Raw genomic sequence first — 25,831 nt, forward strand, 5'->3', positions numbered from 1 at the left:
GATCGGCGCTGCTCTCTCTTGGGATGGCGGGACTGGCCTTCGCAGCTCTCGTTCTTTGTCTACACATAACGGCGGGTGAGTGTCACTCTCTCCAACCATTGGTGACCATATAATCAACAGAACGACAGGTAGTTAAATGAATGAAGATGAGTTTATAATGATCGACCTTACAGTGGCGGATAACCATCAGAGTGGAGGGTGGTAGGAGGCATGAAGATCAGGTTATCCGGGTCGACCTTACTGAGCTAAGAACAGATCCCGGGTATCTGTACAGATTGAGTTAAGTGCAGTTCCCAAGTCTATCCGCGTCTGTCGCTTTTCCCTCATATGATTTTCTCTTTCTCAGGTGAGTCCCAGCAGCTTACTATTATCGTTGAGCACAGCCAGAGAAATGTCACCGCTGGGGGAGATGCGCTTTTTTCAGTCCGGCCGTCGGGCAATGTCACCAGTGGAAGCTGGACTTTTAATGGGAAAACAGTCGCCCAGTGGATCGATCAGACCGGGCTTGTAGATAATGAGTACAGATCGCGGGCAGAGTTATTCACTTCCAACGGGTCGCTTCTGCTGAAATCGGTGAACGTGCTGGACAGCGGGGAATACCGTGTGAATATGGTTCCAACTAGCGGCTCCCAAATCTCAGCGACCGTCACTCTGCGTGTCACTGGTAAGTGAGACAGAGTCATGCGATCTCGGACTATAACTTTCATTTTATTCCCGTGGTGAAAGAATACAATACAACCTTTACGGTGGTCGCAGAACCTGGACTCCAGTGAACTCTGCCAGACCTGCTCTCGGACTGTTCAGTTCTCACTGTTGTGCGTGTCTGTGTATCGCCGTTTCTGTTTGCAGGCTGCTCGCACTTGTCCGTGCCGGATGTCAGTTCCGTCTTCAAGGCCATCAAGTAATCATTTGTGCTGTATTTTACTCTATTTTTGAAAACGACTGTTTCACAAGTCAGCTGGAAATGATTAATTCTAAATCATCTACTTGAACGTTTAACGATGTTCCCCTCCCCAGTGCCACCTACATGTCTATGATAGTATAGAAACATAGAAACATAGAAAATCTACAGCACAATACAGGCCCTTCGTTCCACAAGGTTCTGACGAACATGACTCTACCTTAGAAATTACTGGGCTTACTTATTGCCCTCTATTTTTCTAAGCACCATGTAACCATCCAAAAGCTTCTTAAAGGACCCTATCATATCCGACTTCACCAAAATTGTCAGCAGCCCATTACTCTCTGAGTAAAACACTGACCCCTGACATCTCCTCTGTACCTACTCCACTGCACCTTAAACCTGTGTCCTCTTGTGGCGACCATTTCAGCCCTGGGAAAAGCTTCTGACAATCCACATGATCAATGCCTCTCATCATCTTATACACCTCTATCAGGTCACCTCTCATCCTCCGTCGTTCCAAGACGAACAGCCGAGTTCACTCATCCTGTTTTCCCTCATCCAGGCAATATGCCTATGAATCCCCTCTGCAAACTTTCTATGGCTTCCACATCCTTCCTGTAGTGAGGCGACCGGAACTGAGCACAGTACTCCAAGTGGAGTCTGACCAGGGTCCTATATAGCTGCAACATTACCTCTCTGCTCTTCAACTCAGTCCCACTATTGATGAAGATAATACACTTTACGCTTTCTCAAACACAGAGTCAACCTGCACAGCTACTTTGAGCGTCTTATGGACTCGAAGATCCCTCTGATCCTCCACATTGCCAATTGTCTTACCATTAATACTATATTCTGACATCATATTTGACCTACCAATAAACCACTTCACACTTATCTGGGTTGTATTCCATCTGCCACCTCTCAGCTCAGTTTTGCATCCCATTAATGCTGACTGCTCTCTACACTATATTGACAGCATTCTGTAGTTTTATCTCTGATCTGTGCATCTGCAGTATTTTGTTTTAAGCAGAATATATCTCCTTGGAGCCATCATTTCAGCACAGTACGTTACACGTGATACATGATCTGTGGTATTTTTACAGAAGCCGTATCCAGGCCCAACATCACATCGAATGACGCTGACTCGGTAGAACACAATGACACTGTTAGTTTGGAGTGCACGGCAAGAGGGGGACATGCTTCCTATTCGTATTTAACGGAAAGCAGGACAGTTAGCTCTGACGTTACGATTACAGTGAGCAGCACATTGACTGAAAGTTTACCGCCAGTATCACTGTATTTGCCCATGTCTCAAACACTGATTATATTTTAAATGGAGAAAATACAGCAATAAGAAAATGATGTGCAAAGGAACTTGGCATTCCTTTGTGTAGGATTGCCTAAAGGATAATTTAGAGGTTGAGTCTGATGTGAGGAAGGGAAAAGCGATGTTAGCATTCATTTCAAGGGGACAGGAATATAAAGGTAAGCATGTAATATTGAAGGTTTATGAAGCATCGGTGAGGCCTCATTTAGAGTATTGTGAACAGATTTTGGCCCCTTACACAAGAATGGATGTATTGAATTTGGAGAGGGTTCAAACGGCGTTCACGAAAATGATTCCGAGATTGAAAGCCTTGACATATTAGGAGCCTTTGATGTCCCTGAGCCTGTATTCACTAGAATCCAGAAGAGCTGAGAGGAAGGGTGACATCATTGAAACCAGTCGAGGCACAGATAGAGTGGATGTGGAGAGGATGTTTCCTATAGTGGGGGAGTCTAGGACCAGAGGACACAGATAGAGTGGATGTGGAGAGAATATTTCCTATAGTGGGGGAGTCTAGGACCAGAGGACACAGAGAAAGTGGCTGTGGAGAGGATGTTTCCTATACTGGGGTGTCTAGGACCAGAGGACACAGATAGAGTGGATGTGGAGAGGATGTTTCCTATAGTGGGGGCGTCTAGGACCAGAGGACACAGACAGAGTGGATGTGGAGAGGATGTTTCCTATAGTGCGGGAGTCAAGGACCAGAGGACACAGATAGAGTGGATGTGGAGAGGATGTTTCCTATAGTGGGGGAGTCTAGGACCAGAGGATACAGACAGAGTGCATGTGGAGAGAATGTTTCCTATAGTGTGGGAGTCAAGGACCAGAGGACACAGATAGAGTGGATGTGGAGAGGATGTTTCCTATAGTGGGGGAGTCTAGGACCAGACGATACAGACAGAGTGGATGTGGAGAGGATGTTTCCTATAGTGCGGGAGTCAAGGACCAGAAGACACTGATAGAGTGGATGTGGAGAGGATGTTTCCTGTTGTGGGGTGTCTAGGACCAGAAGACACAGATGGAGTGTATGTGGAGAGAATGATTACTGTGGTTGGAGAGTCAAAGACAAGATGACACTGCTAACTATAGGGAGACTTCCTTTTAGAACGGAGCTGAAGAGTTATTTCTTCAGAAGAGATGGTGAATCTTTGGAATTGTTTGCCACAAGCATCGGTAGAGACCATGTCTTTATCTATATTTAACGCAGAATTTGACAGATTCTTGATTGGTCAGCGCATCAAGGGATACGGGGAGAAGGGAGGATGTTGAACAAATTAGTTTTTTTATTCTTTGGAGCGTAGAAGGGTGAGGGGGTGCTTGACAGAGGTTTTTAAAATAATGAGGGGATAGATCGAGTTGACGTGGATAGCTTTTTCCCATGGAGAGAAGGGGAGATTCAAACAACAGGACTTGATTTGAGAGTTAGGGGGTAAAGTTTTCAGGGTAACACGAGGGCGAATTTCTTTACTCAGAGAGTTGTAGCTGTGTGGACCGAGCTTCCATTAGAAGTATTAGAGGCAGGTTCGGTATTGTCATTTAAAGTAAAATTGAACTGGTATATGGGCAAGAAAGGAATGGAGGGCTATGGGCTGAGTGCGGGCCAGTGGGACTAGGTGAGTGTTATCGTCGAAACGGCCTAGAAGGGCGGAGAAGGCCTGTTTCCGTGCTGTAATTGTTATGTGGTTATATGGTTATTCGGGCGCAGAGGAAAATCGGATCAGTGATGATGAAATGGCGGCGTAGGCGCCATAAACAAAATGGCCGAAATCTGCCCGTATACTTTCTGATCCTATGGTCTTATAGAATCAAAATCCGGTTTAATATCACCTGCATAGGTCGTAAAATAAGGGTTTTTTAATGGCAGCTTGCAGTGCGTTACTCAACAGTAAAACTATACATTACACATTTAAAACATTTTCCCATCTAACCTGTGGATAACAGCTGCCATTTCATTTTTCTGTTTGCGCCTTTGAAACTGGTTCCTGAATTCCAGTGGTATGTTAATGGCTCACATTTTATTATCAAAACGAACAACGCCTCACCCTTGTTGACGTGTCATCTACTGACACATGCAAATGAAGACATTTATTAGGATAACCAGAGGATCGAGTTCAGCAGCACAAAACTCTCCCGTATTAGGTGTGCTTTGTATGCAAAGGCTGTGGAGGTGTCGGATTTCTCTACGTTTCAACAGCGAAGTTGTGTTTGTTTATTCTTTATGAGCAGCTGGTGTGGTGCAGTCTCCTGTCGAGTCAGGGATCCTCGCTGATTGTTAAGCTCGGTTAGGCTTGCAATGCACGGTCACAGATATTGTCCGACAGGTCGTTACCTGCTGATGGGCGTGATGAATGTAATTGTCTCCATAGCACCAATGATGACACTGAAGTTTGTTTCCTTACTGGGAATGAAAGAATGTAACCGAGTTCAGACCATAGCGGGTGTGTCTGGAATTCCCCTCATGGTCCCTGTGTTTATGTAATTGACCCTTGTCTCAGTGGAACTGGTCAATATTTCCTCTTTCTCTACTCCACTTTTGTGACACTCTCTTCAGGTTGTTCATGAATTGTGGGCCTTGACTGAGTCAGGGATACTGATCACGGAAACAGATTCTGCCGTCCACCTGCTTCCTGATAACCCCACAGCTTCTTTATTGCTTGTCCCAGTTTCGTCAATTTGGGCAGTAACCCTACAAGCCCCTCCCACCCATGTCGCCTCCCAAATGCCTCTTAGCTATTGTAATTCTTCCACTTCTTTGGCAGTTCACCCCAGAGGCATACACCCATCGGTGGAAATAAATGGCCTCTTAGTTCTCCTTGGAATAGCTTGCTTCTCTCTGGTCCCTGCAGGTTTAGACTCCGAATCCCGTCGGAAAGTAGACAACTGTCCACGGTATCCAGAGGTTTCATCTGTCACTCCGTATTAGCTTGCGTTCGAATGGAATAACCTCGAGAATCTCTTCTTCCCTGTCTCCAGGTTGACATGTGTCTACGCTGTTGTAACTGTACCACTTCTTCAGGCAGCTCATTCCAGAACCAGGTGTAACAAAATCCTCCATTATTTCTCCTTGCAATATCTTCCCTCTTCGTTTGTATCTGTGCCCTCTCGATTTAGAATCCAAACCCGTCGCAGAGATTACAGCTGTCTGCCATATCCCGCGCATTCATGGGTCATTCCGTATTCCCCTATAATCGAATATGATAAATACTTCGCTTGGCCAACCTTTCCCTGTAATTCATGCTTTTATTCTCGGCAATATTCTGGAAAATCTCTTCCTCCCTGTCTCCAGGTTGACAATGCCTTCTCAATAACATGGTAGCCACACTTGCTGACAATTCTCCAGTTGTCGTCTCACTGAGCCATAATGTCCCGCCTCCACGAAACCCAGCGTGCTAAACTTCCTCCTCACCACCCTGCCTGAATGTGCGCCAGCTTTCAGCGAATTCTGCAAAGGATCTCCTATCCATCCGTGCCAATGTCCAAAATACATCACCTCATGTTAGTATATTTTGATACCAATTTGTAATTCCTCGGATCGCCTCCCAGTCAGATTAAATCTCTCTGTCAATCAATCAATCAAACCCGATGCCCTCTAAACAAGACACCTAATTTCGAGTCGTCACTAAACTTACTAACTGAGCCATTTGCATTCACATCCGTGTGATTCAGATAAAGAAGGAATGACAGAGATCCCATCTGATCCTGTGGCATCCCGCTGGTCTGAGGCTTCCTGTCGGAGAATACACCTCAGTCATCGCCCCCTATCACTGAGCCAATTCTGAGTCAAACTCTCTCCTTGCCATGAATCTCAGAATGACTAAACTTTCGGAACAGTCTGCCGTGCGGGAGTTTGTCAATGGCCTTATTCAACTTCACTGAGTTAACTTCATACCTCGCCTTCGTTACCAATACAAAAATAAAAATAAACTACAAAAGTTTCGAATCAGATTCACACCCAAAAAAACAATCATGATAATTATTATAAATGATTATGACCTCATCCAGGTCATTAACAAAAATCAAAAAGAGCAGGATTCTCTGCTCCATTTCTTGAACAAGGGAACAACACCCTCAACCGGTCAATCCTTCCGGAACCTCTCCTCATTGATAATGCAAAGATCGTCGCCAGAGGCCCAGCAATCTCCTCCCCATGGCCTTCCAGAGTAGACTGGGGTACATCCCGTCTGGTCCCGGTGACTTATCCAACTTGATGCTTTCCAAAACCTCCAGCAAATCCTCTTCCTTAATGTCTACATGCTACGTGTTTTCTGGAGTAAACGTTGCAAGTGGATAATGCTGGCGGTACATTGCCGAGCCTTATGAGTATCTGCTTTAATATTCTTAATAAATTGGTCAAATGAATTGTGCATTTGTTTTAGATGTTCCGGGAAATCTACATCTCACAGCCGAGATCTTGCCGCGTCTAGATCAATGTCAAATGAGATTTCATTTTTCTGTTTGCGCCTTCGAATCCGGTTCCTGAATTTCAGTGCTATGTCAATGGCTCACAGTTTATTAACGAAACGAACAACGCCTCACCCTTGTCAACGTGTCATCCACTGACACAGGCAGTTAGAGGCTTTTATCAGAAAACCAGAAGATCGAGTTCAGCAATACAAAACTTTCTCGTATCAGGTGTGCTTTGTATGAAAAGGCTGTGCAGGTGTCGGATTTCTCCACGTTACAACAGGGATGTTGTGTTTGTTTATTCTTTATCAGCAGCTGGTGTGGTGCAGTCTCCCATCGAGTCAGGGATCCTCGCTGATTATTAAACTCTGTTAGTTAGGCTTGCAATGCACGGTCACAGATATTGCCCGACAGGTCGTTACCTGCCGATAGGCGTGACGAATTTAATTGGCTCAGTGACAACAATGCGAACGCTGAACTTTGTGTCCTTGCTGGGAATGAAAGAATGCAGACAAGTTCAGACCATAGCGGGTGAGTCTGGAATTCCCCTCATGCTCCCCGTGTTTATGTAATTGATCCTTGGCTCATTTAAACTGTTCAATACTTCCTCCCTCTGCACTTCACTGTTGTGACACTCTGATCAGTTTGTTCATGAATTCTGGGACTTTACTGAGTCAGGGATATTGATCACGGAAACAGACACTGCCGCCCACCTGCTCCGTGATAACCCCACAGCTTCTTTAATGCTTCTCCCAGTTTCGTCTATTTGGGCAGTAACCCTACAAGCCCCTCCCTCCCATGTCGCCTCCCGAATGTCCCTAAGCTATTGTAATTCTTCCACTTCTTCGGCAGTTCATCGCAGAGTCATACACCCATCGCTGCAAATAAATTACCACTTAGTTCTCCTTGGAATATCTTCCATCCTTTCTTGTATCTGTCCCCTGTAGGTTTAGACTCCCAGTCCCTTCGGAAAGAATACAACTGTCTACGGTACACCGAGCATTCATCTGTCAGCCCGTATCAGGTTGCGTTCGAATGGAATATCCTCGAGAATCTCTCCTCCTCTGTCTCCAGGTTGACAATGCCTTCGCTATAACCTGGCAGCCAAACCTGCAGACGATTCTCCAGTTGTGGTCTCACCATTGGCTTACTTAACGGAACAGTCATGTCCCGTCTCCTGAACACCGATCCCTGAGTGATGAAATCCAGGGAGCTAAACGAGCTTTTCACAACCCTGTCTAAGTGTGCGGCCACTTTCAACAAACTCCGTACCCTTTCAACAAACTCATCCCTCCGTTCCACAGCGCTCATCAGTATCGTGTAATTCACTGATTCGGTTCAACACTGGTGCGAATCCACTTCCCTGTAATTCCATGGGCTCCTAACCTGCCTAACAGCCTCATCTCCGGCACTTGGTCGAAGGTCTTCTGAAAAATCCGAAGTACACCACGTGTGATGCATCTCTTTTGTCTACCCTGCTGGCAATTTCCTCAAATAATTGCGGTAGGTTTGTCAGACAGAATTTTCCTGACGGGAAACCATGCTGTCCTGTCATGTGTCTCCAGGTACTTTATAATCTCATCCGTGACAATCGATTCCAACAACTTCCCAGCCAGTGACGTCAGGCTAATACGTCTGTAGTTTCCTTCCTGCTGCCTCCCAACCTGTTTAAAGAGCGGAGTAACATTTGCAATTTTCCAGTCATCCGGTACAATGCCAGAATCTATCGATTCTTGAAAGATCATCGTTAATGCCACTGCCATCCCACCAGCTCCATCCTTCAGGACCCGAGGGTGCACTCCATCAGGTCCAGGGGATTTATCCACCCTCAGACCATTAAGCTTCCCGAGCACCTTCTCAGTCGTAATTTTCACTGCACAGACTTCACTTCCCTGACACTCTTCAATGTCCGGTATACTGTAGGCGTCTTCCACTGTGAAGACTGATGCAAAATACGCATTCAGTTCCTCTGCCATCTCTGCGTCTCATTACAATATCTCCAGTATCATTTCTATTGGTCCTATGTCCACCCCCGACTGTCCTGTACCCTTTAGACAATTAAAAAAAACATTTACAATCTTCTTTGATATGAGTCGCCAGCTTCCTCTCATAATTCATCCTTTCCGTCCAAATGGCATTTTTAGTTTCGCTTATTCATTGTCTCTTCATTCCTGCGGGTAGGTCTGGGTCTCTTCGACCGGTAGAGATTAGAAACTCACCAGAGCGGCGGATGGGTACTGGAAAGATGAGTTTCGGAGAAAACTTGCATAAGTATCTCTACATATTGTATCCGTGTATGTATCTGTACAGTCTCGGGTCCAGCGGACTCTGTCGCTGTTTCTTCATACGATTTTCTCTTCCTCAGCTCAGTCTCCGAACTTTATCATCCACCTGGAGCACAGCCAGATAAATGTAACCGAGGGGGGTGATGCGTTCTTTTCCGTGCGGCCGACGGCCGGGGTCAGCAGTGGAAGCTGGAATTTTAATGGGAAAACATTCGCCCAGTGGATCGGTCAGACCGGGATCATTGACAATGTCTACACATCGCGAGCTGAGTTATTCACCTCCAACGGGTCGCTTCTGCTGAAGTCGGTGAACATGTCGGACAGCGGGGAATACCATGTGAATATGGTTCCAACTAGCGGCTCCCAGACCTCAGCCACCGTCACTCTGCGTGTCACTGGTAAGTGAGACAGAGTCATGCGATCTCGGACTATAACTTTCAGTTTAATCCTGTGGTGATAGAATACAAAACAACCCTTATTGTTCGTCGCTGGGTGACGGTATTGTTTCTGAATGCAAAACTAAACCGAGTGAACAACTCAGTTCCGCATTAGATTTAGTTTGAAGTTCCTCTCGGACAGGCATCGGCGATGATCGATGACTGGACACAGAACCTGGCCTCCAGTGAACCCGACCAGTCCCACTTTCGCACTGCTCAACTCTCACTCGTCCTCAGTAAAGCTGTAGATTAGGAACTATAAAAGCTCCGCATGAGATTCAGTTTGGTGTTTCCCTCGGACAGGCATCGGCGATGATCGGTTGCTCTGAATATAGCACCTGGCCTCTAGTTAACCCTACCAGTGCCGCTTTCCGGACTGTTCAACTCTCACTCGTCTCTGTAAAGCTGTAGATTAGTAACTGAAACAAATTCAATGAAAAATGACAAGACAACACACTCTGCAAATTCAAATATAAAATAAATGATAATAAGTAATAAGACCACGAAATGACGAGATGGAGTGTCCTTCAAGTGAGATAATTGATTGTGGGAACATATCACTGCATGGCCAAGTGAGTGTAGTTATTCGCTTTGTTCAAGAGCCTGATCGCTGAAGGTTAGTAACTGTTTGAACCTGGTGGTGCGAGTCCTGACGTTCTTGTACCTTCTTCCTGATGCCAGTATCTTGAAAAGTGGATATCCTGTGTGGTGAGGATATTTGATGATGGATACTGTTTTTCTACGACTGCGCTTCATGTAGATGCTCTCAATGGTGGGAGGGCTTTAGCGTGATGAACTGGGCTGTATCCATTAGTTTTTGCAGTATTTTCCATTCCAAGGCATTGGTTTTCCTCATACCAGGCCGTGAGGCAGAAAGTCGATACACTCGCCATTACACATCTATCGAACTTTGTCGCAGCTTTAGACGTCATGACCAATCTCCGCAGACTCCTAAGGAAGCAGGAATCGTCGCTGTTGCACTTACGTGCTGTGTCCAAGACCAGAATGTCCTGCAAACAGTTAGAATGCTCCCCACGGTACATCTGTAGAAATTTGCGAGTATTTCCAGTGACTTATCAAGTCTCCTCAAGTTCTTTACGCAATATGGCGGCTGTAGTGCCTTCACGGCAAATGTATCAATATGCTGGGCCCGGGACAGATCTTCAGAAAGGTTGACAGCCAGCATCGTGAAACTGCTCCCCCTCTCCACTCCCACTCCCTCGATGAGGACTGGTGTCTTTGTCCTCGACTAATCCTCCTTGACGTCCGAAGCACTTCCTTCGCGTCAGTGAAATTGATGCAATGTAATTGGTGCCGCACCATTCAGCAAGCTGATCCATCTCGCTCCTGTCTGCCTTCTTGTCACCATCTAAAATTAGATAAGTAAACCATCTAATAAGAATTGTGTCACCGGCAAATTTATGTATGGAATATGAGCTGTGCTCAGTCACATTGTCAAGGTCCGGACAGTGAAGTCCGAGTTCCGGTTCACGGTCCGGTCCGTGGATTCCAGTCTCCGAGTCTTCCGGCTGTCCCTTGTTTCATTTGGACTTAATCATAGGCACCTGATTCTCGTCTTAGCTCCGGGAAAATAAGTACCCCTGGGTTCGAGTCTGAAAGTCAACTGCCCTCATTGACGTGTCCCCCCTCGGAATGGCTTCAGGCCCGTGAGTCTGGGTGGCTCCGAACTGATGCCTGATCCAGAGGCGACGAAGAATAAAACATAAATATGCCACGGCCACTGATGTTTGATACATGTAAAGGAGTTAACAAGGAAACGGTATCCTTTTCAATCAACCAATGATTTGTCTTGAGTTCATTCGATGAATCGCCATTTAATCTTTGGCTCCCTGGAGAAAGTATGTAACTGTGAGTGGCACCCAAATAAATTCCACAGACACGTCATTGTCGAAGTCAGGGCGATTCCTTTGTGAAAAAAAAGAAGCGAAACTGTCAATAGACAATAGACAATAGGTGCAGAAGTAGACCATTCGGCCCTTCGAACCTGCACCGCCATTTTGAGATCATGGCTGATCATCTACTATCAATACCCGGTTCCTGCCTTCTCCCCATATCCCTTGATTCCCCTATCCATAAGATACCTATCTAGCTCCTTCTTGAAAGCATCCAGAGAATTGGCCTCCACTGCCTTCCGAGGCAGTGCATTCCAGACCCCCACAACTCTCTGGGCGAAGAAGTTTTTCCTTAACTCTGTCCTAAATGACCTGCCCTTTATTCCCAAACCATGCCCTCTGGTACTGGACTCTCCCAGCATCTGGAACATATTTCCTGCCTCTATCTTGTCCAATCCCTTAATAATCTTCTCTGTTTCAATCAGATCCCCTCTCAATCTCCTTAATTCCAGCGTATACATGCCCAGTCTCTCTAACCTCTCTGTGTAAGACAGTCCAGACATCCCAGGAATTAACCTCGTGAATCTACGCTGCACTTCCTCTACAGCCAGGATGTCCTTCCTTAACCCTGGAGACCAAAACTGTACGCAATACTCCAGGTGTGGTCTCACCAGGGCTGTGTACAAATGCAAGAGGATTTCCTTGCTCTAATTTCTGCAATAACTTACAGACAATTTTGCGAGAGAGAGAGAGAGAGAGAGAGAGAGAGAGAGAGAGAGAGAGAGAGAGAGAGAGAGAGAGAGAGAGAGTTAGGGAAGGTTGCAACAAATGTAAACTTTGCCCATCCAATCAGTGGACGACAGCTCCCACATTAGGACATATATGTACCAGACCTTGCCGAAGTCACAGCAGGTCCGATGTCCAGATTCCGCTGAACGTATTTAGTGGAAGTCAGAAAGTCAGGAACAGGAAGTGAGGAGTTACTCTGTTGGGAGTATTCTATAGGCACCTTGGTCGCAGCAGAGATACCGAGGAACAGATTGGGAGGCAGATTTTGGAAAGGTGCAAAAATAACAGGGTTGTTATCATGGGTGACTTTAACTTTCCTAATATTGATTGGCCCTTGATTAGTTCCGAGGGTTCAGATGGGGCAGAGATTGTTAAGCGTGTCCAGGATGGATTCCTGTCACATAATGTTGACAAGCCGACTAGGGGGAATGCCATACTAGATCTGGAATTAGGTAACGGACCGGCTCAGGTCACAGATCGGTCATTGGGTGAGCATCTGGGGGACAGTGATCAGCTCCCCCTGGCCTTTAATGGAAAAGGATAAAATCAGAGAGGACAGGAAAATTTTTAATTGGGGAAGAGCAAATTATGAGGCTATAAGGCTAGTATTTTGTGTGTGAATTGGGATGATGTTTTTGCAGGGAAATGTACTATAGACATGTGGTCCATGTTTAAGGATCTCTTGCAGGATGTTAGGGATAAATTTGTCCCGGTGAGGAAGATAAAGAATGGTAGGGTGAAGGAACCATGGGTGACAAGTGAAGTGGAAAATCTAGTCAGGTGGAAGAAGGCAGCATACATGAGGTTTAGGAAGCAAGGATCAGATGGGTCTATTGAGGAATATAGGGTAGCAAGAAAGGAGCTTAAGAAGGGGCTGACGAGAGCAGGAAGGGGGCATGAGAAGGCCTTGGTGAGTATGGTAAAGGAACACCCCAAAGCATTCTTCAATTACGTGAAGTGCAAAAGGTTGACAGGAATGGAGATAGGACCGATTAGAGATAAAAGTGGAAAGTTGTGCCTGGAGGCTTTGGAAGTCAGTGAGGTCCTCAATGAATACTTCTCTTCGGTATTCAACAATGAGAAGGAACTTGATGTTGGAGAGGATAATATAAGTGGGGTTGATGTTCTGGAGCATGTTGATATTAAGGGATACAAAGAGTAGGCGTTGGAGTTGTTACAATAAGTTAGGACAGATAAGTACCCGGGGCCTGATGGAATATTCCCCAGGCTGCTCCATGAGGCGAGGGAAGAGATTGTTGAGTCTCTGACGAGGATCTTTATGTCATCGTTGTTCACGGGAGTGGTACGGGAATATTGGAGTGACCGGAATGTTGTCCTTTTCTTTCAAAAAGGGTAGTAGGGATAGTCTGGGTTATTATAGGCCAGTGAAGCTTACGCCTGTAGTGGGAAAGCTGTTGGAAAAGTTTCCTAGAGATGGGATCTATTGGGATTTAGAGAATCATGGTTCGATCTGGGACAGACAGCATGACTTTGTGAAGTACGGATCGTGTCTAACAAGCCTAATAGAGTTCTTGGAGGAGGTGACCAGGCAGATAAATGAGGGTAGTGCAGTGGATGTGATCCACATGGATTTTAGTAAAGAATTTGACAAGGTTCAAAGCGGTAGGATTATTCAGAAAGTCAGAATGCATGGGATCCATGGAGATTGGCCAGGTGGATTTAGAATTGGCTTGCCTACAGAAAGCAGAGTGTTGTGGTGGAGGGAGCCTATTCGGATTGGAAGGCTGTGAGGAGTGGTGTCCCACAAGTATCGGTTGTGGGGCCTCTACTTTCCGTGATTTTTACTAACGTACTGGATGTGGGTGTACATGTGCGGGTTGGCATGTTTGCAAACGACACAAAGGTTGGTGGTGTTGTAGATAGTGTAGAGGATTGTCGATGAACGCAGAGAGACATTGACAGGATGCAGAAGTGGGCTGAGATGTGGCAGATGGAGTTGTGTCTCCATCTCCATGGAGATGGAGTCTCTCACACCCAGAGAAGTATGCGTTGGGACATCTTGGAAGGACAAAGTCCAAGGCAGAGTACCGAATAAATGGCAGAATACTTGGTAGCGTGGTGGAGCAGTGGGAAATGGGGGTACATGTCCACAGATCCCTGAAAGTTGCCTCACAGGTAGATAGGGTAGTTAAGAAAGCATATGGGGTGTTAGCTTTCATAAGTCGAGGGATAGAGTTTAAAAGTAATGATGCAGATCTATAAAACTCTAGTTAGGCCACACTTGGAGTATTGTGTCCAGTTCTGTTCACCTCACTATAGCAAGGATGTGGAAGCATTGGAAAGGGTACAGATGAGATTTACCAGGATGCTGCCTGGTTTAGAGAGTATGGATTATGATCAGAGATTGAGCTCGGGATTTACTCTTTGAAGAGAAGGAGGATGAGAGAAAACATGATAGAGGTATACAAGGTATTAACAGGAATATATAGAGCGGGCAGCCAGCGCCACTTCCCCAAGGCACCACTGCTCAACAGAAGGGGGCATGGCTTTAAGGTATGGGGTAGGAGGTTTAAGGGGGATATTAGAGGAAGATTTTTTTTTCACTCAGAGAGTGGTTGGTGCGTGGAATGCACTGCCTGAGTCAGTGGTGGAGGTAGATACACTAGTGAAGTTTAAGAGACTACTAGACAGGTATATGGAGGAATTTAAGGTGGGGGTTTTATGGGAGGCAGGGTTTGAGGGTCGGCACAACATTGTAATGTGCTCACTCATAACAGTAGTAATGAAACAAGAACATATTCCGGATGGTACAAATGGGAAGAAAGCATATTCTGTATTGCACTAATAGGGCAGGTCGATTACCCGAATGTTTGTCATGAGACAAGAGCATATCCCTGACGGTGATCGCCCTTAATTATGGACCTGGTATTCCTGAGGAACCACCTTTTGAAGATTTTCATCGATTATGAAGAGGACTGCACTGTGATGAATGTGATTGTTGTACACAAGCCTCTGCAATCTGTGTCGACCCTGTGCATTGCAGCCTGCACACCAGACGGTGATGGAAACAGTCAGAATACTCTCCGCCTTGCATGTGCGAACATTTCCCAGTTTTTGGTGACATACCCATACCAAATCTCTTCAAGCTTTGTGGGCCGAAGGGCCTTTATTGTGCTGTAGGCTTTCTCTGTTTCTATGTTTCTATCACCTGACGGAATGCAGCCGCTGACGTGTCTTTCTTTGTGAATGTATAACTATGTGAGGCCAAGCAGAGATTCTTTCAGAAGGAGCTTAAACCTGCTCACCCTCACCACCGCCGACCCTTCAATGAGGACTGGTGTGTGATCTCCCGACTTCTCCTTCGCGGCGTTCACAGTCACATCCTTGGTCTTGCTGTCTCTGTGTGCAAGATTATTGCGGCGACAACACTCAGCCAGTCTACCTATCCCGGAGGGAAGTAGTTTTGAAGAAAATGCCACGTGATCTGTTAGAGGACGACAGCAGAGTATCGAGGGCAGAATAGCCTTCTGCTTCTCCAGCGTTTTAGGTTCGTTCATTCTCCGCCTTCTCGCTCTGCGCTCCAGTCAGCTCCGGCTTTTCAGATAACGGGCTCTCGGGATCTCTCATGGAGACCAGGAAATGAGGCTCACTCTCCGAATGTAACAGAGACAGGCGCCGCTCTCTCGAGATCGCGTGGATGACGCTCACTTTACTCTCTCTCTTTCTCTTCATGTCGGTGGGTGAGAGAAACTCTCTTTGAAACCATTATCGGATTCCACACAGCAGCAGATAGTTGTGGAACAGCACACAGGATTTGATGTAGATTTGAGCAAAGTACAGACTCTCTGATCCAATCAGCGCTGCCGCTCGTGACGTCAGAATCCAGATATCTGGCCCGCAAACCAGGAAGTGCGGCTCAGTCTCCGAGCGTAACAGAGATCGGCGCTGCTCTCTCGGGATGTCGGGACTGGCCTTCGCAGCTCTCGTTCTTTGTCTCCACATAACGGCGGGTGAGGGTCACTCTCTCGAACCCTCAGTGGTCGGAAAACCATCGGAGTGGCGGGTGGTAGGAGGAATGAAGATCAGGTTATAAGGATCGACCTTACTGAGCTAAGAACAGATCCCGGGTATCTGTACAGATTGAGTTAAGTACAGTTCCCAACTCTATCCGCGTCTGTCGCTTTTCACTCATATGATTTTCTCTTTCTCAGGTGAGTCCCAGCAGCTCACTATTATCGTTGAGCACAGCCAGATAAATGTCACCGCTGGGGCCGATGCGCTTTTTTCAGTCCGGCCGTCGTCCACCGTCAGCAGTGGAAGCTGGATCTTTAAAGGGAAAGCAGTCGCCCAGTGGATCGGTCAGTACGAAGTTGTAGATAATGAGTACAGATCGCGGGCAGAGTTATTCACTTCCAACGGGTCGCTTCTGCTGAAGTCGGTGAACGTGCTGGACAGCGGAGAATACCGTGTGAATATGGTTCCAACTAGTGGCTCCCAAACCTCAGCGACCCTCTCTCTGACAGTGTTTGGTAAGTGAGACAGAGTCATGCGATCTCGGACTATAACTTTCATTTTATTCCTGTGGGGAAAGAATACAATACAACCTTTACGGTGGTCGCAGAACCTGGACTCCAGTGAACTCTGCCAGACCTGCTCTCGGACTGTTCAGTTCTCACTGTTGTGCGTGGCTGTGTATCCCCGTTTCTGTTTGCGGGCTGCTCGCACTTGTCCGTGCCGGATGTCAGTTCCGTCTTCAAGTCCATCAAGTAATCATTTGTGCTGTATTTTACTCTATTTACCCTTCGGCCCATTAAGTTGTGCCGAACATGTCCCTACCTTAGGTATTACTGGTCTTCCTTATGTTTGGTGACAATAAAGTGAAGTAAAGATTCAAGATTCAATAACTTAACCGTCATTCCACCGCAGGGTAGAATGAGACAGAGTTTCCCAGGGGCAAGTGAAATCATAACATAACAAACGCAACAATAAATAGTAAACACAACAATAAATAGTAAAACACAACAGCCACATGTCGCTTTAAAACAAGTTATAAGTGTCCGGTGCAAGTTAAAAGTGTCCAAAGCAGAGTCAGGTAGAGCAGCTATTTAGCAGTCTGACTGCCTGTGGGAGGAAGCTGTTTAGTAGCCTTGTGGTTTTAGTTTTGATGCTCCTGCAACGTTTACCTAACGGCAGAAGAACAAACAGTTCATGGAGAGAGTGTGAGGGGTGTTTAATGATGTATCGTGTCTTCTGGAGGCATCGAATCTGAAAGTGGTCTTGGACAGAAGGTAGGGATACCCCAATAACCTTCTCTGCTCCCCTAACCACCCCCTGCAAGGCTTTTTTGTCGGCAGCACTGCAGCTGGAGTACCAGGTTGTGATGCAAAAGGTCAGCACACTCTCAACCACGCCTCTGTAGAATGTATTTAAGATGTTAGTGGGTAGTGATGCTTGTTTAAGCTTCCTCAGAAAGTGCAATCTCTGCTGGGCCCGTTTCACAATCCCAGTGGTGTTCCTGGACCAGGTGAGATTGTCCGAGATCTGTACCCCAAGGAATTGGATGTTTTCCACTCTAACCACTGTGGAGCCGCTGATGCTGAGGGGCGAGCGCGTGCAGTACACGGACTAAGGAAGCAGCACAGTTACAGATTGGCAGGTATGATGTTGTTGGCATCGCTCAATCATGGCCGAAAGAAGACTATAGGTGGGAGCTTGATGTCCATGGATACACATTGTTTCGAGAGGACGGGCAGGTAGGCAAGGAGGGGGGAGTGATAATGTTGGTAAAAATTTGAAATCAAATCCTCAAGAGAGGAGACATTGAAAATAGAAAACCTACAGCACAATACAGTCTCTTCGGCCCACAAAGCTGTGCCCAACATGTCCTTACCTTAGGACTACCTAGGCTTACCTCTAGCCCTCTATTTTTCTAAGCTCCACGTACCTATCCAAAAGTCTCTTAAAAGACCCTATCGTATCCGCCTCCACCACGTTGCCGGCAGCCCATTCCACGCACTCACCACTCTCTGAGTAAAGCACATACCCCTGACATCTCCTCTGTATCTGCTCCCCAGCACCTTAAACCTGTGTCCTCTTGTGGCAACCATCAGCCCTGGGGAAAAGCCTCTGACTATCCACACGATCAATGTCTCTCATCATCTTCTACACCCCTACAAGATCACCTCTCATACTCCATCGCCTCAAGGAGAAAGGGCCGCGTTTTCAACCAAGTTTTCATAAGGTATGCTACCCAATCCAACCTCGTAAATCCCCTCTGCACCCTTTCTATGGCTTCCACATCCTTCCTGTAGTGAGGCGACCAGAATATTGACAGCATTCTGTAGTTTTATCTCTGATCTGTGCATCTGTAGTATTTTGCTTTAAGCAGAATATATCTCCTTGGAGCCATCATTTCAGCACAGTACGTTACACGTGATACATGATCTGTGGTATTTTTACAGAATCCGTATCCAGGCCCAACACCACATCGAATGACGCTGACTCGGTAGAACACAATGACACAGTTAGTTTGGAGTGCACGGCAAGAGGGGAACATGCTTCCTATTCATGTTTAATGAAAAGCAGGACAGTTAGCTCTGACGTTAGGATTACCGTGAGCAGCACATCGACTGAACGTTTACCGCCAGTATCACTGTATTAGCCCATGTGTCCAACACTGATTATATTTTAAATGGAGAAAAAACATCAAAAAAGAATGATGTGCAAAGGGATTTGGCTGCCCTTTGTGTAGGATTGTCTGAAGGTTAATTTGAAGGTTGAGTCTGATGTGAGGAAGGGAAAAGCGATGTTAGCATTCATTTCAAGAGGACAGGAATATAAAAGTAAGCATATAATATTGAAAGTTTATAAAACCCTGGTGAGGCCTCACTTGGAGTATTGTGAGCAGTTTTTGGCCCCTTACCCGAGAATGGATGTGCTGAAATTGGAGAGGGTTCAAAGGGGGTTCACGAAAATGATTCCAGGATTGAAAGACTTGTCATAATATGAGCCTTTAATGTCTCTGAGCCTGTATTAACTAGGATCCAGAAGAGTTGAGAGGAAGGAAACTGTCTATCAGGTCACCCCTCATTCTTCTGCAGTATTGTGAGCTGTTTTGGAGAGGGTTCAAAAAGGGTTCACGGAAATGTTTCCGGGAATGAACGACTTGTCATATGATGCGCCTATGGGCATGATGAGTCTTTGATTTCTCTGGGCCTGTATTCCCCAGAATCCAGAAACGTAAAGGGTGACGTCATTGAAACCTGTCGAATGGTGAAAGGCTTTCATAGAGTGGATGTGGAGAGGATGTTTCTTTGATGGGAGAGTCAAAGACCAGAGGACGCAGATAGAGGATGTCTCCCATAGTGGGGGCGTCAACTACCAGAGGACATAGATATAGTGGATGTGGAGAGGCTGTTTCCTATAGTGGGGGAGTCTAGGACCAGAGGACACAGATAGAGTGGATGTGGAGAGGATGTTACCTATAGTGGGGGAGTCTGGGATGCTTCCTCAATGAGTTTCCAGTGCTGGGCTGGTCGGATATGAAAGGCCGGTTACAGCCGTGTAATAACAACTAAATCATAATAACTTTCAAAATCAAATTCATCAACATAAAGCAGAGGAAATGGTTTAATATGAATTCTAGTAAGGTCCCTGACAAAGAACCCTTCATTGGCTCATTCAGTATAGAACATAGAACAGTACATCACAGTAAGGCCCTTCGGCCCACAATGTTGTGCCAACCCTCAAACCCTGCCTCATATAACCCACTACAATAAATTTCTCCATATTCCTGCCTAGTAGTCACTTAAACTTCACTAGCGTAACTGCCTCCACCACTGACTCAGGCAGTGCATTCCACGCACCAACCTCTCTCTGGAGCATTGAGCGGTTCTAACTAATGTTAAGTGAGCATATTCCGGATGGTAAGAATGAGATATGATAATGAAAAAATTATTTATTGAAAAGAAGGAAAAAAGAAAAAAATAGAAACCCCACTAACTACAAGAGAAAGAAAAAAGAGGAAACATCATTAGGAATCAGCTCTCCTCCATATACTTAAAAATGAATCATCAACCGCCAATTCATGTTTATTTTAAATAAAATTGCAAATTTTAAATAAAATTTTAAACAAAATTTAATGTATCTCAAATCACTAACTTTGAAACGTTTCCTCTATCATTAAAGAGAAAAAAAACTATTTTATCTGAGTTTCAATGAACTCGACAAATTCTGAACCTTGTAACAAATGTTCTGGGAGGCGACAAAGTGATCTCTTCGATCACCGAATAGAATCCAGCCGCTGACAACACTCAACCATTCTATCTACTTCAGAGGAGTGTAGTTTTGAGGAAATAGTCACGTGATCCGGTAAAACATGACAGCAGAGTATCGAGGGCCGAATAGCCTTCTGTTCCTTCAGCGCTTTAAATCCATTTATTTTCTTGCTTCTCGCTCTGCGCTCCAATCAGCTCCGGCTTTTCAGATAACGGGCTCTCGGGATCTCTCCTGGAGACCAGGAAATGAGGCTCACTCTCCGATTGTAACAGAGACAGGCGCCGCTCTCTCGGGATCGCGTGGATGACGTTCACTTTACTCTCTCTCTTTCTCCCCATGTCGGTGGGTGACAGAAACTCTCTTTGAGACCATTATCGAATTCCACACAGCAGCAGATAGTTGTAGAACAGCACACAGGATTTGATGTAGATTTGTGCAAAGTACAGACTCTCTGATCCAATCAGCGCTGCCGCTTGTGACGTCAGAATCCAGATATCTGACCCGCAAACCAGGAAGTGCGGCTCAGTCTCCGAGTGCAACAGAGATCGGCGCTGCTCTCTCGGGATGTCGGGACTGCCCTTCGCAGCTCTCGTTCTTTGTCTCCACATAACGGCGGGTGAGTGTCACTCTCTCGAACCATTGGTGATCATATAATCAACAGAACGACGCGTAGTTAAGTGAAGGAAGTTGAGATTATAATTATCGACCTTACTGAGCTAAGAACAGATCCCTGGTATCTGTACAGATTGAGTTAAGTGCAGTTCCCAAGTCTATCCGCGTCTGTCGCTTTTCCCTCATATGATTTTCTCTTTCTCAGGTGAGTCCCAGCAGTTTACTATTATCGTTGAGCACAGCCAGATAAATGTCTCCGCTGGGGGAGATGCGCTTCTTTCAGTCCGGCCGTCATCCAACGTCAAGAATGGAAACTGGGTTTTTACTAAGAAAACAGTCGCCCTGTGGATCGGTCAAACCGGGTCTTTGAGTATTGAGTACGCATCGCGGGCAGAGTTATTCACCTCCAACGGGTCGCTTCTGCTGAAGTCGGTGAACGTGATGGACAGCGGGGAATATCGTGTGAATATGGTTCCGAACAGCGTCTTCCAATCCTCAGCGACCGTCACTCTGCGTGTCACTGGTAAGTGAGACAGAGTCATGCGATCACGGACTATAACTTTCATTTTATTCCTGTGGTGAAAGAATACAATACAACCTTTACGGTGGTCGCAGAACCTGGACTCCAGTGAACTCTGCCAGACCTGCTCTTGGACTGTTCAGTTCTCACTGTTGTGCGTGGCTGTATATCGCCGTTTCTGTTTGCGGGCTGCTCGCACTTGTCTATACCGGATGTCAGTTCCGTCTTCAAGACCATCAAGTAATCATTTGTGCTGTATTTCATTCTATTTTTGAAAACGGACTGTTTCTCCAGTCAGCTGGAGATGTTTAGTTCTAAATCATCTAGCGGAAAGTTTAACGATGTTCCCCTCCCCAGTGCTGCCCACATGTCTATGACGGTATAGAAACATAGAAACATAGAAAACCTGCAGCACAATACAGGCCCTTCGGCCCACAAGTCTGTGCCGAACATCTCCTTGCCGTAGAAATTACTAGGCTTACATATAAACTCCATTTTTCTAAGCTCCACTTACCTATCCAAAAGTCTCTTTAAAGCCCCTATCGTATCCACCTCCGCCACCGTTGCCGGCAGCCCATTCCACGCGCTCACCACTCTCTGCCTAAAAGACTTAGCCCTGGTATCTCCTCTGTACCTACTCCCCGGCGCCTTGAAACTGTGTCCTACTATAGCAACCATTTCAGCCCTGGGAAAATGCCTCTGATTATCCACACAATCAATACTTCTCATCATCGTGTACACCTCTATCAGGTCACCTCTCATGCTCCGTCCCTCCAAGGAGAAAAGGCCGAGTTCACTGAACCTGTTTTCATTAGGCACGCTCCCTAATCCAGGCAACTCCATTGTAAATCTCCTCTGCAACCTTTCTATGGCTTCCACATCCTTCCTGTAGCGAGGCGACCAGAATATTAACAGCATTCTGTAGTTTTATCTCTGATCTGTGCAATTGCAGTATTTTGCTTGAAGCAGAATATATCTCCTTGGAGCCATCATTTCATTATAGTACGTTACACGTGATAAATGATCTGTGGTATTTTTACAGAAGCCGTATCCAGGCCCAACACCACATCGAATGACGCTGACTCGGTAAAACACAATGACACAGTTAGTTTGGAGTGCACGGCAAGAGGGGAACATGCTTCCTTTTCGTGGTTAATGAAAAGCAGGACAGTTAGCTCTGACGTTACGATTACCGTGAGCAGCACATCGACTGAACGTTTACCGCCAGTATCACTGTATTAGCCCATGTATCCAACACTGATTATATTTTAAATGGAGAGAATACAGCAATAAGAGAATAATGTGCAAAGGAACTTGGCATTCCTTTGTGTAGGATTGCCTAAAGGATAATTTAGAGGTTGAGTCTGATGGGAGGAAGGGAAAAGCGATGTTAGCATTCATTTCAAGGGGACAGGAATATAAAGGTAAACATGTAATATTGAAGGTTTATGAAGCATTGGTGAGGCCTCATTTAGAGTATTGTGAACAGATTTTGGCCCCTTACACAAGAATGGATGTATTGAATTTGGAGAGGGTTCAAACGGCGTTCACGAAAATGATTCCGAGATTGAAAGACTTGACATATTAGGAGCCTTTGATGTCCCTGAGCCTGTATTCACTAGAATCCAGAAGGGCTGAGAGGAAGGGTGACATCATTGAAACCAGTCGAGGCACAGATAGAGTGGATGTGGAGAGGATGTTTCCTAAAGTGGGGGAGTCTAGGACCAGAGGACGCAGATAGGCCGGATGTGGAGAGGGTGTTTCCTATAGTGGGGGAGTCTAGGACCAGAGGACGCAGATAGGCTGGATGTGGAGAGGATGTTTCCTATAGTGGGGGAGTCTAGGATCAGAGGACACAGATAGAGTGGATGTGGAGAGGATGTTTCCTATAGTGGGGGAGTCTAGGACCAGAGGACACAGATAGAGTGGATGTGGAGAGGATGTTTCCTATAGTGGGGGAGTCTAGGACCAGAGAACACAGATAGAGTGGATGTGGAGAGAATATTTCCTATAGTGGGGGAGTCTAGGACCAGAGGACACAGATAGAGTGGATGTGGAGAGGATGTTTCCTATAGTGGGGGAGTCTAGGACCAGAGGACACAGATAGAGTGGATGTTTCCTGTAGTGGGGGAGTCTAGGACCAGAAGACACAGATGGAGTGTATGTGGAGAGAATGATTACTGTGGTTGGAGAGTCAAAGACAAGATGACACAGCTAACTATAGGGAGACTTCCTTTTAGAATGGAGCTGAAGAGTTATTTCTTCAGAAGAGATGGTGAATCTTTGGAATTGTTTGCCACAAGCATCGGTAGAGACCATGTCTTTATGTATATTTAACGCAGAATTTGACAGATTCTTGATTGGTCAGCGCATCAAGGGATACGGGGAGAAGGCAGGATGTTGAACAAATTAGTTTTTTATTCTTTGGAGCATAGAAGGGTGAGGGGGTACTTGACAGAGGTTTTTAAAATAATGAGGGGATAGATCGAGTTGACGTGGATAGGCTTTTCCCATGGAGAGAAGGGGAGATTCAAACAAGAGGACATGATTTGAGAGTTAGAGGGCAAAATTTTAAGGGTAACACGAGGGCGAATTTCTTTGCTCAGAGGGTGGCAGCTGTGTGGAACGAGCTTCCATTAGAAGTATTAGAGGCAGGTTCGGTATTGTCATTTAAAGTAAAATTGAACTGGTATATGGGCAGGAAAGGAATGGAGGGTTATGGGCTGAGTGCGGGCCAGTGGGACTAGGTGAGTATTATCGTCGACACTGCCTAGAAGGGCTGAGAAGGCCTGTTTCCGTGCTGTAATTGTTATATGGTTATATGGTTATTCGGGCTCAGAGGAAAATCGGATCAGTGATGATGAAATGGCGGCGCAGGCGCCATAAACAAAATGGCCGAAATCTGCCCCTATACTTTCTGATCCTATGGTCTTATAGAATCAAAATCCGGTTTAATATCACCTGCATAGTTCGTAAAATAAGGTTTTTTTTATGGCAGCTTGCAGTGCGTTACTCAATAGTAAAACTATAAATTACACATTTAAAACATTTTCCCATCTAACCTGTGGATAACAGCTCCCATTTCATTTTTCTGTTCGCTCCTTGGAAACTGGTTCCTGAATTCCAGTGGTATGTTAATGGCTCACATTTTATTAACAAAACGAACAACGCCTCACCCTTGTTGACGTGTCATCTACTGACACATGCAAATAAAGACATTTATCAGGATAACCAGAGGATCGAGTTCAGCAACACAAAACTCTCCCGTATTAGGTGTGCTTTGTATGCAAAGGCTGTGGAGGTGTCGGATTTTTCTACGTTTCAACAGCGAAGTTGTGTTTGTGTTTTCTTGATGAGCAGCTGGTGTGGTGCAGTCTCCTATCGAGTAAGGGATCCTCGTTGATTATTAAGCTCGGTTAGGCTTGCAATGCACGGTCACAGATATTGCCCGACAGGTCGTTACCTGCTGATGGGCGTGACGAGTGTAATTTTCTCCATAGTACCAATGACGACACTGAAGTTTGTTTCCTTGCTGGGAATGAAAGAATGTAGACAAGTTCAGACCATAGCGGGTGTGTCTGGAATTCCCCTCATGCTCCCCGTGTTTATGTAATTGACTCTTGGCTCAGTGGAACTGGTCAATATTTCCTCTTTCTCTACTCCACTTTTGTGACACTCTCTTCAGTTTGTTCATGAATTGTGGGCCTTGACTGAGTCAGGGATGTTGATCACGGAAACAGATTCTGCCGCCCACCTGCTTCCTGATAACGCCACAGCTTCTTTATTGCTTGTCCCAGTTTCGTCTATTTGGGCAATAACCCTACAAGCTCCTCCCACCCATGTCGCCTCCCAAATGCCTCTTAGCTATTGTAATTCTTCCACTTCTTTGGCAGTTCACCCCAGAGGCATACACCCATCGGTGCAAATAAATGGCCTCTTAGTTCTCCTTGGAATATCTTGCTTCTCTCTGGTCCCTGCAGGTTTAGACTCCGAATCCCGTCGGAAAGCATACAACTGTCTACGGTATCCCGAGATTTCATCTGTCACTCCGTATTAGCTTGCGTTCGAATGGAATAACCTCGAGAATCTCTTCTTCCCTGTCTCCAGGTTGACATGTGTCTACGCTATTGTAACTGTACCAATTCTTCAGGCAGCTCATTCCAGAATCAGGTGTAACGAAATCCTCCATTATTTCTCCTTGCAATATCTTCCCTCTTCGTTTGTATCTGTGCCCTCTCGATTTAGAATCCAAACCCGTCCCAGAGATTACAGCTGTCTGCCAGATCCCGCGCATTCATGGTTCATTCCATATTCGCCTATATTCGAATATGATAAATACTTCGCTTGGCCAACCTTTCCCTGTAATTCATGTTTTTATTCTCGGCAATATTCTGGAAAATCTCTTCCTCCCTGTCTCCAGGTTGACAACGCCTTCTCAATAACATGGTTGCCACACCTGCTG

The 25,831-nt window shown here is 45.9% G+C and overlaps 1 protein-coding gene across 1 annotated transcript; it reads left to right on the top strand.

Annotated features, from left to right (window-relative positions):
- LOC140722495 (cell adhesion molecule CEACAM3-like) lies at window positions 1-25,426 on the top strand. Its single transcript, XM_073037218.1, has 6 exons — window positions 1-75; window positions 347-664; window positions 9,001-9,318; window positions 16,172-16,489; window positions 21,055-21,372; window positions 25,350-25,426. The coding sequence occupies exons 1-6, from the start codon at window positions 24-26 to the stop codon at window positions 25,424-25,426; spliced, it is 1,401 nt and encodes a 466-aa protein (XP_072893319.1). The 5' UTR covers window positions 1-23.
- The last annotated feature ends 405 nt before the right edge of the window (window positions 25,427-25,831 follow it).

Source organism: Hemitrygon akajei, unplaced genomic scaffold (genome assembly GCF_048418815.1).
Source record: "Hemitrygon akajei unplaced genomic scaffold, sHemAka1.3 Scf000078, whole genome shotgun sequence".
Lineage (NCBI taxonomy): Eukaryota > Metazoa > Chordata > Chondrichthyes > Myliobatiformes > Dasyatidae > Hemitrygon > Hemitrygon akajei.